At 47.1% G+C, this 12,599-nt stretch overlaps 1 protein-coding gene across 1 annotated transcript in view; it reads right to left on the bottom strand.

Annotated features, from left to right (window-relative positions):
- Dis3l (DIS3 like exosome 3'-5' exoribonuclease) overlaps nucleotides 1-12,599 on the bottom strand; it is a 43,831-nt gene that overhangs the window by 13,165 nt on the left and 18,067 nt on the right. Inside the window, exons 5-9 of the mRNA XM_028866827.2 lie at nucleotides 11,240-11,416; nucleotides 9,758-9,836; nucleotides 7,111-7,290; nucleotides 2,930-3,099; nucleotides 1,477-1,638 (exon numbers count right to left, since the gene is read on the bottom strand). Of these exons, the coding sequence (XP_028722660.1) occupies nucleotides 1,477-1,638; nucleotides 2,930-3,099; nucleotides 7,111-7,290; nucleotides 9,758-9,836; nucleotides 11,240-11,416 (768 nt within the window). The remainder of the gene's footprint in view (nucleotides 1-1,476; nucleotides 1,639-2,929; nucleotides 3,100-7,110; nucleotides 7,291-9,757; nucleotides 9,837-11,239; nucleotides 11,417-12,599) is intronic.

Here is a 12,599-nt window from a genome sequence, read left to right as displayed (position 1 = left end):
TCGATTCCCAGCCACCACATGGTAGCTCACAACCATCTGTAATGAGATCTGGTGCCCTCTTCTGGCCTGCAGACATATATGTAGGCAGAACACTGTATACATAATAAATAAATAAATCTTTAAAAAAAATTGACTTTGTAAAAAAAATATCTAAAAAAAGAAGAGGAGAAAGAGAAAGAGGAGAGGGAGGAGGAGGTGATAGTGGAGGAGGAGGAGGTGATAGAGGAGGAGGAGGAGGTGATAGTGGAGGAGGATGGAGGTGATAGTGGAGGAGGAGGAGGTGATAGTGGAGGAGGAGGAGGTGATAGTGGAGAGGAGGTGATAGTGGAGGAGGAGGAGGTGATAGAGGAGGAGGAGGAGTGATAGTGGAGGAGGAGGTGATAGTGGAGGAGGAGGAGGTGATAGTGGAGGAGGAGGTGATAGAGGAGGAGGAGGAGGTGATAGAGGAGGAGGAGGAGGGGACAGTAGAAGAGGAGGGTTGGAGATGGGCATTGACTAAAAGACCCTGACATATCATTTTAAGCATAGCTGAAAATATAAAGTTTTGAGAGCAGTGAGGCTTAGGAAACTGAGTCTATACTTGGAGTTGACTTTAGTTTGGCCGAGTGCAGAACTTGGGAGGGGTGAGACTTTGTTCCTAATTAGCTGTGCTTTAGACAGCTGGCTGTTACACAGTATGACGTTTTTTCAGGGATGGAGAGAAGGCTCAGTGAATAAAGGGCTTACCACACAAACATGACTGAGTTTGGGTCCCTAGCTCCCAGGTAAAAGCTGGAAACATCAGTGCACACCTGTAATCCTTGTGTAGAGCCAAGAAGATCTCTGGGGCTTCACAGCCCCCAGGCTCACTGATTTAGTGAATTCCATATTCAGTGAGAGATTCTGTCTCAAAAAATGAGATGGGGGACTGGAGAGATGGCTCAGCGGTTAAGAGCACTGGCTGTTCTTCCAGAGGTCCTGAGTTCAATTCCCAGCAACCACATGGTGGCTCACAACCATCCGTAATGAGATCTGGTGCCCTCTTCTGGCCTGCAAGCATGCATGTAGGCAGAACACTGTATACACAATAAATAAATAAATCTTAAAAAAAAAAAATGAGATGGAAGGCCTGGAGAGATAGCTCAGCAATTAAGAGCATCTGCTGCTTTTCCAGAGGACCCGAGTTTGATTCCTAGCCCGCCATGGGCCAGCTCCAGGGGATCCAATTTCCTGTGCTGGCTATCCATGTGGATACACACACATAGATACATATATACATAAATAAATAAAATAAGGTGGAGAATGATCAGGGAAGATGCTAGATGTTGCCCTTTGGCCTCCATATTGCATGCACAATTAAATTTACACACACACACACACACACACACACACACACACACACACACACACACAGAGGATTTTTATTTCTCCATGATGAAACAGCAACAAAAGCAGAGAGAAATGTATTCTGGACCAAAGATCTAAGAGAAATCTGACCTGGGCTTCGGAGAAGGGGACAACAGAAATACTGTTCTCTACCAGGATGGTTGCAATCTCCCCTTCCAGATCACCGATTCTCCCTAAAACACGCACGAAGTGTCCATTTGGATACACTGATGTTGTCTCCCAGGAATCAATTCGCACAACCACCCTGAAGTCCTATACAAAGGGAAAAAAAAATTACAGTGTGAGCCAAAGCTAGAGGTAAGTGGCTCAATTTGAAGCAGCAGAAAACAGTACAGAGACCAAAGTCAGGCCAGTTTGCAAAGGGTGGCTCGAAGGAGCTTATTTTTTGCTTTCTGGTTTTTCTTGCCACTCTTCTGAATGGCCAGATGGTATACAAACGCTTGGCTGATGCTTTGAAGGGAGGTATTACCTCTCTCCTTCAAACAATTGGGACAGAAATTTTAGTTCATTAAAGAAAGCCAATTCTAACACATTTTAGTTAACACTTGAAATGATAGTTAACACAGGGGTACAACTCAATAATGTAGGGTCTTAATCAAGTTTTAAAACAATGTCTCGGGAACTGGAGAGATGGCTCAGTGGTTACAAGCATCTCTACCAGAGGACCTGGGTCTTTCCCTAGCACCCACATCAGGCAGCTCACAATCCCCTATAACTCCAGTGCCAGGAGACCTGACACCCACTTCTGGCTTGTTGGGCACTTGCATTCATGTGTACACACACATATACATGTGATTAAAAATAAAATAAGTCTAAATAAACAAATAAATAAAGCAGTCTCAATTTCTAGTGTGGGAATTACTTTCTAATTTCTTTTTAATCTTAAAATGCTCCTTGGCAGGAAAGATGATATCCATATAAGCTGGACCTCTCCACTGCCCAGACACCCTGGAAATGGCCCGAGAGTCTGCAGAAAGCTTCCAGAGGCAAAGGTATAATGACCAGGAAAGGGCTGGGGACATTCGACGTTAGTCTCATTTACAAACTGCACAACACTAGGCAAATTAAGTTAGGAATTGCCTCCACTCTCTGCACCAAGTAAAAGTTAGTATCCGCCCTTCTTGTTCAAGCCTTCTCTCTGGCACTCCAGTCCTATACAGATAATCGATCCGTGAAGTCGTACTATATCATCCCTGCAGGACACTCGGATCATATTTCTGTATCTTTCCCTGGAAGGAAGCTTGTTAGTGTTGGCAAACGGTATGTATTGAAAGTTTCTGGGTCGGACAGCAGGATAATGTATGTTCGCTCAGCTTGTCCTACACAGCTCTTTCTAGGACAACTTCTTTCTGGCCTTCATTTATTAACCATGGACTACTTAAAGGATGGTTCTTATATATTTAGAATGTTTAAAAACAGTATCTCAGAGTGCCAGATACCATCAATAATTGATTTCCTCTTATTCAAAGGCATTAACAATGCTTCTTGGTACTGTTCAAAAGCCAGCGAAGACAGAGGTAGAGCAGTGTGCAGCAGGAGCTACCTGGAGGGCCTCTGCTTGCTGAGTGCTGATGCGGATTTTGGGGATTCTGTAATCCCAGGGTGTGACGAGGATCTTCTGAGCATTTTTGCCCTGATACTGGACCTCTTCTTTGGATGGAAATGTCACCACATAATCTCGCCAGTTCTTTTGAAGGATGCCCACCACTCGACCTTCGGGAAGACAGAACATAACAACACTGACCGGTTAGCTGCCTCCTCTCCGGATGTGAGAACACGGCAGTAAGGGAGTGAGCGGGTCATTTCCCCCTCTCACGCTCATCCACACAGCCAGAGGAGTCTAAAGACCTGCCTTCCTAGCACTTTAAACGTGAATTACTTCCCCTGAGACAGTTTCTCTGTGTAACAGCCCTGGCTGTCCTGAAGTATGCTCCGTAGACCAGGCTGTCCTGGAACTCACAGAGATCTGCCTGCTTCTGCCTCCTGAGCTCTGGGATTAAAGTCACGTGCCACCACCTGGCTAAACATGAATTTTTTAAAAAGAAGAATAACTTTAAAAAACTGTCAGCTGGGGGTAGTAGTTCACACTTTTAATCCCAGCACTAGGGAGGTGGAGGCAGGAGGATCTCTCTGAGTTCCAGGACAGCCAGGGCTGTTATACAGAGAAACCCTGACTCAAACAAAACAACAACAACAACAACAACAACAACAACAACCACCATCATCGTCAGAACTTCCTTTCCCTGCAGAGCCCAGCATGACACCGGAATCTGTCCCATCTTCTCTTCTGCCTTGGGATTTGGTACCTTGGGCAAAGCCAATGGTTTTCACTCTGACTTACTTATTTATTCACTGTTTGCTTTGTTTTTTGAATAAGGATGTAAATCTGGCTATCTTGGAACTATTATGTAAACCAGACTGGCCTTGAACCCCATCAGAACTCTGCTTCTCAAATGCTAGTTAAAGGCATGTGCCACCATGCCCAGCTCTGTCCAATGTTTTTTTTTTTTTTTTTTTTTTTTTTTTTTTTTTTTTTTTTTTTTTTTTTTTTTGTGATATATATTTTTTATTTTACAATACCATTCAATTCTACATATCAGCCATGGTTCCCCTATTCTCCCCCCCCCACGCCCTCCCCTTACCCCCAGCCCACCCTCCTTCCCACCTCCTCCAGGACAAGTCCTCCCCCAGGACTGTGATCAACTTGGTAGACTCAGTCCAGGGAGTCCAGTCCTTCCCCAGACTAAGCCAAGTGTCCCTGCATAAGTCCTGTTTCAAACAGCCAATTCATGCATTGAGCACAGACTTGTCCCACTGCCTAGATGCTCCAAACTGATCAAGCAATCAACTGTCTCACTATTCAGAGGGCCTGATCCAGCTGGAGCCCTCAGCCTTTGGTTCATAGTTCATGTGTTTCTATTCATTTGGCTATTTTTTTTCAATAATTGAGTAAAACTGAAATTTATTATAAGCCACAGTCGTCCTAGGGACCTCCATGCTATATATATATATAGCCTTTATGGTTCTATGGGTTGTGGTCTGATTGTTCATTTTATCTAATCCACATGAGTGAGTACATACCATAACCAATTTTTTTTGAGACATCTCACTTGTCTTTTGTTTGTTTTTTGAGACAAGGTCTCTCTGTGTAGCCCTGGCTGCCCTGGAACTCACTCTGTAGACCAGACTGTCCTCGAACTCAGATCCACCTGCCTCTGCCTCCCAATGCTGGGATTGAAGGTGTTCGCCTCCATCCCTGGCTTTTCACTTGTCTTTAACCCTTGCCCTCTGCTATGGGCTTCCATGGGCACCTGTGTTCTCTCAACAACTCTACTCACTTGGTCCAGTGGACACAGCAAAGAACACACATCCTAAGTCTACCTCACAGCACTGAAGCCAAGAAAAGACAAGCACAGTAGCTACCAGTACTTTTTCTTCTCTTTCACAATTTTTTCCGTGTGTGTGTGTGTGTGTGTGTGTGTGTGTGTGTGTGTGTGTGTGTGTGTGTATGTGTGTGTGTTCGTTCAGATGTCATTCTCTGGGAACTAATAACCTGGACTTTTGAGATGAAGTCCCTCATTGGCCTGAAGCCCCACCTTAGGCTAAGCTGGCTGGCCAGGAAGTCCCAAGGATCCTCCTGTCTCCACCTCCCCAGTGCTGTGGTTACAAGCACATGCCATGATGCCTACTTTACAGTAACAAACTCAGCTCCTCCTCATTGCATGCCTCTGCCAACCGAGCCGCCTGCCGGTCAGCTCCCTTTCTGAAGGACTACTGAGAGAGTGCTGAGGGGCTGATGTGACGATGGTCTTGCCACAGGGTACCTGAGAGAGGCCTGACCCTACAGAGGTGTAGGGCAAGCTTGGGGAGTCGCTGGATTCAGGCCATATGCCACAGTTAGAGCCGACAGGGTCTGTGGATGTGTGAAAAACAAAATGAGTCTAGGACAACTGCAGTCTTTTGGGTGGCCCAAGTAAGAATGAATTTTCAGTTTACTGAGATGAGGAATGCTGAGGGAAAGCGGGCCTGGGGCAGAAGTCAGGAGTCTCCTGAGGCGTCTTTAGGCTGAGATGTCCACTGGACATTCAGGGGAAGACGCCATAAAGGCAACCGGAGGTAAAGATATTGGCTGGAGACGCAGGTCAAAGACTGAACAGTCTAGAGGGTACATGGAACAGGAAACCCGGAGCAGAGCACTGCATGCCCACAAATCAGTAGGAAGAGAAGATCCGGAAGAGGAGATGGGCAGTCAGGAGGGCAGCAGGGTGAGGGAGCCTGGGCTCCTGAAGTCCACACAGCAGCACACTCATGAGTGATTCACACGCTATGACAATGGGCACAAGGAAGTGACCCGCATTTGGGCAGGAGGGCCCTGGGGAAATGGATACAAGTGATTCAGAGGGGTAGAGAGGACAGTCAGACTGCATGTGAGCGAGACCCTTCAGAAAGCAAGGAGAGAGAATGTGGAGGAAAACAGCATCACAAACTGAGGCAGGGAAAGCACACAATGCCCAGAAGGGCTTTTTGTTTCTTTGGGTACTGAAGAAGTTAAAATAAACCTGCAGAGGGGCCAGGTACGGTGCTGTATTCATATAATCCTAGTGCTGTGGAGGTGGACACAGGAGGATCAAGGTCATCCTTGAACAGTGAGTTTGAGGCCAGCCTGGGCTACATGAGACCCTGTCTCAAAAGAAGCAAAACAAGCCGGGCGATGGTGGCGCATGCCTTTCATTCCAGCACTGGGGAGGCAGAGGCAGGGGGATCTCTGAGTTCCAGGCCAGCCTGGTCTACAGAGTGAGCTCTAGGACATCCAGACAAGAGAAACCCTGTCTTGAAAAACAAAACAAGCAAACAGAAATAAGCAAAACAAGTAAATCAACCTGTGGAAGAACTGAGGGTGGATAAGGGGTGGAGCACACGTCCAGCATGTCTGAGGTCCTAGGTTCAATCCCCACCATTAAAAACAACAACAACAATGAAATAGATCGCAGAGAGGGGAAGCTGATGAGGTAGAGACCACGTCTTATTTTCCTAACAGCAATGCTTTGTAGTCTTACAAATCACTAGAAGAGCAGATTGCAAGTTGTTCTCATCACATATACACAAGAAGGATGAGGTGGCTAGAGAGATGGCTTGGTGAATAAAAGCACTGCCACACAAGTATGAGGACCTGAGTTCAAATCCCCAGAACTCATATAAGGCCAGGTAGGTAGCCTTCTTCAACAGGCAGAAGCAGAGCAACATCAGAGGCTGTTCTCTGACTTCTACATGCATGCCCTAGCATGCATACCAGCACTCATGATCATGAACACACAGGCACATCATATACATGAAAAGATCATTTTTAGGGGCTGGAGAGATGGCTCAGTGGTTAAGAGCACTGGCTGCTCTTAGAGGACCTGGGTTTAATTTCCAGCACCCATATGGTGGCTCACAACCATCTGTAATCCCAATTCCAGGGCATCCAATACCTATTCTAGCCTCAGTGGGCACTAGACAATCACAGACATAGATGCATCGGCAAAACACTCCTGCACATAAAAATAAATAAAAGATTACTTTTTTGAAAACATGGTATGTGAGGTGATACATATGTAAATTAGCTGGGTTAAGCCATTCAACAACGTATACCTCTATCAAAACATCACAGTACACCCGATGAACACACACAATTTCCATTAAACAAACAAACTCCGGGCAGGACCGTGCTTCCAGGCGGCTCACCTGTGGGCATGGGCTCGCTTGGGGACTCGCCTGAGGCCTTGTCTTCGCTGTCGTTCTCACACAGGGCAGCAGTTCTTCCTTTCCACTCGTTTTTGGGGAGCAGCTCCACCACCACCACATCGCCATGGATGGAGCGGTTCCGCGCCTTCGTACCATGGATGAGGATGTCGCTGAGCAAGCCTGTGTGTGCAGCAACGAGAAGCCGAGTCAATGGCTGCCACACCGGAAGCCATTTCAGACGGCCTGTGCCTCAGGTCCGATCAGCACACTGCTGGGGCTGGAGAGACGGCTCAGAGGGTGGGGCGCTCGCCACACAAGCGCAAGGATCTGAGTTTGGATCTCTAGCAACCACGTAAAAAGCCAGGCGCCGTGGTGCATGTCTGTGACCCATGCACTTAGTGGGCTGGAGCCAGGAGGAGCCTGGGAGCCCACTGGCCAGTCTGTCTAGCCAGAGGAGCAAGCTTCACATTCAGTGAGAGATCCTGTCTCAAAATTAAGGTGGAGGAGGCTGGAAAGATGGCTCAGCCTGCCTTGTAAGCATGACAATCTGAGTTCAGAAATCCAGCATTCACATGCACGTGCATGCGCATGGGGACACACACACACACACACACACACACACACACACACACACACACACCAAACAAATAAAAGTAGAGAACTACACAGGGAGATACTTAACATCAACCTCTGGCCTCAATAAGTACATATAATGGTAAGTGCACCTGTATACCCATGCTCACCTCTATCTCTCTCTCTCTCTCTCTCTCTCTCTCTCTCTCTCTCTCTCTCTCTCTCTCTCTCGGAACCTTGGTTGTCAACTTGACTGCTTCTGAAATCAACTAAAACATAAGCAGTGGGATACTCCTGTGAGGGACTTCCTTGATCAGATTATTTGAAGCAGGAAGACCCATCTTAAATGTGGCTGGCACTTTCTGGTGGGAGCCCAGATAAAGGGACACGAATTTGCTTTTGCCTGCTACCTGCACCCTGGACGGCAAGTCCAGCTGTCCTGTTGTTGCAGCATCTCTCACTGGTATCAGAACTAACTTATTCAGGCTTCCCATGTAGACAGAAGACCATCAGCTCTCTGGGAATCCTCCAGCCGCCAGTGCCAGGTCAGGACTGCTGAGACAATCAGCTCATGGATGGAGCAGCGACTGGATTCTGAGGCTTTCCAGTGTGAGTCAGATATTGTTGGATTACCTGGACCATGTGTGTAAGCCAATCTAATAAGTCCCTTTTTAATATATACATCTGCTCTTTTAGTTCTGTTAGAATACACACACACACACACACACACACACACACACACACACACACGCTCTCCAAAACAAATTTCTTCCTTCGAAAGGGGAGTTAAACGGCTTCTTCTCTTTCTTTCTGTGTAGACCAGGTTGGCCTCAGACTTGTGACCCTTCTGCCTCAGTCCACTGAGCTCTGGGGTTAGAGGTGCCACCATGCTTGGCTTAAACTTCTTGTGTTCTGCAGGCTGGGGGTAAACTAACTACTCCCACGCCACTCTGGACAACGTGCTATACAAGGCCCCCTTCATCAGTTTCTTTAAAAAGCTATTCTCTTTGCTGGCAGCCCCACACGGGGACACAGTGCAGAATGACCACGCTTCTCCCTCCCTGCTATTCGGTTTGAGTCCTTCCCTCACATCGCCTCTCAAAGTAGGCATTGCTCTCCTGCATGTCACTGGGAGCCAACACCGGAATTCTGCTCAATTCTTTCAGGGCCCTGCATGGCCAAAGGAGCGGTCAGCATGCAGATAGACCACACACCGGGCTGCAAACCTGCAGAGGGGCTGGTGAACAGAAGCCCCGGGAGCCGCTCTTACTCGGCCTCCATCAACCCAGCACCCATTTTCACCGTCAAGCTTCCTTCTTCCTTTTCGTTTTCAAAATTTCCTTCTTTCTTTCCCCCAGTCTGCCTGAAATGTGATCACAGGAGAGCACCAGAGGCAGAACAGAGGGATGCTTACATCACAGCCCGGGCTGCAGGGGACCTTAGAGAGGCCGCCTCCTTCCCCTGTGTGGCAGTTTATGCGGACTGGAAGAAACCAGAGACGAGAGCGCCAGCTGCCCGGGGGGAATACTCTAAAATCCGTAGCACAGTAAGATCCTGACTACACTGGGTGACAAGCATGTGTGCAAACAGAGGCTCTGGAGTGTTTGGGGGGACGGCTGTGCAGTGTCCCCTGTATTCGTGGATATGCACAGTATCACGTGCTCATTAAGTTACCTTAATCTGTTTAATTTTTTGAGACAGGGTCTCTCCCTGTAGCCCTGGCTGCCCTGGAACTCTTTTTGTAGCTCAGGCTAGACTTAAACTCACTGAGATCCTGCCTCTGCCTTCCAGGTGCTGGGATTAGAGGCGTGTGCCATCATTCCCAGCTTAAATTTTTTTAAAGAATTAAAAAATAAAGTCAGAAATTATAGACAAATAGCATAAGCAAAGCCCTAGGTTCAGTTCCTAGAACTAGCTCCCCCCAAATCGTAGACAGAATAAACCTGGGGGAAACCCCCTAAAATCCACAAATACCAGTGTACCCAGGGCTGCCTGACAATTCAACTTGCTTTCTTCACCATATAACGTCAGAATTCAACAAGCAGTATGGAAGTGTATGTGGTTGGTACCGAACCTGAGTCCTTGCTGCTGGCTCCTTGTAGGCGAACAAAAGCTTCTATCTGAGCTCTGTGCTTGTTGACGTTCAGAATTCCCTAAAATCACAAGCAAAAATTGGTGTGAACAAAGTTCTTTCTCACCCAGTTTTTAAAAAGTTATGAAAGTATCTCCACATTCTTAGCAGACTGTGATCCCTGTCTTCATCACAACAGTTTCCTTTCTTTCTTTTTTTTAAGCAAATTTCATTTTTATTAATTATAATAGTAAAATAATACTTGAGAAGTTGTTCATATTATAAAATACATACAAATATACTAATGTATATGTTGTACATACTATGTGAAACATAAATGTTTTCATAAGTAGAGTTAATGATTTATGAGCAAATGGATCCAAAGTTCTTTTCTATTTCTTTTTTAAAATTTATTTTTATTTTTATTATTTTATTTTATTTTACAATACAATTCAGTTCTACATATCAGCCACGGATTCCCTTGTTCTCCCCCCTCCCGCCCCTCTCTCCTTCCCCCCAGCTCACCCCCTATAGGGCAAGGCCTCCCCCGAGGACTGAGATCAATCTGGTAGACTCAGTCCAGGCAGGTCCAGTCCCCTCCTCCCAGGCCGAGCCAAGCGTCCCTGCATAAGCCCCAGGTTTCAAACAGCCAACTCATGCAATGAGCACAGGACCCGGTCCCTCTGCCTGGATGCCTGCCAAACAGATCAAGCCAATGGGTGAGACAGTGTCCTTTCTAGAGAGAACATGTTGCTAGCTTGAACAAGGGCAGGGCATGCTTGTTACATTATGGCAGGGACTTCAGCATGGCACACTCAAGCTTTGGCCACCACGAGAGATTCTGAGTTGTTTGTTACAAATGCAAAATCTGTGCTCGGCGTGGTGGCACAAACCTTTAATCCCAGAGGTAGGTGGATCTCTGTGAGTTCAAGGCCAGCCTGGTCTACAAAGAGAGTTCTAGAGCAGCCAGGACTGTTATACTGAGAAACCCTGGCATGCGGGGAGGAGGGGGAAGAGAAATACAAAATCCTCAGCAGAGTAGTTTTGAATCTTGACTGTGGTGGACACACGAGACAGCTGATGGGAAAACAGGAAATGAATGTGGGTAAAATGATTAAGGCTAAGGAGTTACTTACTGTATCCAAGTCCTTCTCCAAACCCTGACAACCCCTGGGTTCTGGGTTCTGGGGAATCACAGATGTGATGATGGTCCAGCCACCTCTACACCCTCAGGTAAAAATGTATTTCTTTCCCAGTGCAGAGGCCTACCCTATACTTGTGTGACACTTGGGCAGCCTGGAACTAGACAGTTAAGGACTATGGAAAAATGGCTCCCAGATGGCCTTGAACTGGGCAGCTCTGCCTACTCAAGGCCATCTTGTGGACAGGCTTTGAACTCAGAGCCCTGGAGTGGAAGGCAAGCTGAGAAGAGAAACAAAACCACGCTGGTTGTTACTGACACCTACCCTTCCTTGCCAACCTCACCTGGATGTAGCGTCCAGATTTGATGCCTGCCTCCAGCACTTCCAGGGGAAGGTGTTCTGGGTATTCCTTCCTGTGGGTTTCCTGACTTTCACTCTCCCTTTCCCGGCGAGACTGCAGGATGGAGTCACAGAGCTCATGGGCAGCCTTTAAATCCGGCCAGAAGTTGTCCAAGTAATTCTGCATTTGGTGAAGGCACAGAGAAACATGTCTGGATACCGATTCTTCACTCCAGCACTACTACAGAACCAGATGGCTACGTGGGTAAGAACATTTGCGTGAAGCCCCAGCACCCACATAAAAAGTGTGGCTTGTCTTCAGATGTGCCTGTAACCCTGTGCTGAGGGGTGAGGACCCAGACAGGAGGATGGCCGGGGCTTGATCTACGTTCAGGGTCAGAAAGAAATTCTCAAGGGAATAAGGTAGAGAGAGAAAAATAAAGTAAGACATCCAGTATCCTCCTCTGGTTTCCATGTGTGCACCTGCACACACAGTGAACACCCACACCCACACCCACACCCCCACCCCCACACACCCATATACACACACACACACACACACACACACACACACACACACACACCCATACACACACACACACACACACCACACACCCACACACACACCCCCACCCCACACCCACACACCCACACACCCACACACACACACACACACCCACACACACCACACACACCCACACCCCACACACCCATACACCCACACACACCACACACACACACACACACACAGACACACACCCACATACACCCACACCCACACACACCCATACACACCCATACACACACACACACACACCCATACACACACACAGACACACACACCTCAATTTGTTTTTCTATGTATCTCACTTCTGAACATGATGGTCTACAAAGAACAGAGAGGAAAATCTTCTATTATGTATTTTTACCTTCTTACATGTGATTTCAACTCAATTTAAAGCTAAGATACATTCCCTTTCCTCAAATTACAAAGGAAAGAGAACATCTTTGTGTGGAAGCCAGCATCTCTCCTGTTAATTTCAATCCTGTTTGGACAACTTCCTTTCTTCCTCTCAAGAGTTCTGTCCACACCGACGTCAGCACGGCGACTCTGCTTGTGTGTCAGTCAACACCACATTTTGTCAGGAAACAACCTCTTCATGAAGAATTTATCATCTTGGTTCTTTGCATCTAACGTCAAGTCCCCGAAGAAGATTCTGTGGTTGCCTCTCACTTGAACCTGACAGTCTCTCTCTCTTCCTGCCATCGCTCACCTCTATGGGTCTTGGCCACACAGTTTGCTCAAGAGCTGCTCTACAGAATAAAACTGTCCTAAACTACTGGACTACAAAGAAAAGTAATCC

Source organism: Peromyscus leucopus, chromosome 7, assembly GCF_004664715.2.
Source record: "Peromyscus leucopus breed LL Stock chromosome 7, UCI_PerLeu_2.1, whole genome shotgun sequence".
Taxonomy (NCBI): Eukaryota; Metazoa; Chordata; class Mammalia; order Rodentia; family Cricetidae; genus Peromyscus; species Peromyscus leucopus.
This window is presented reverse-complemented; position numbering and strand designations above follow the sequence as displayed.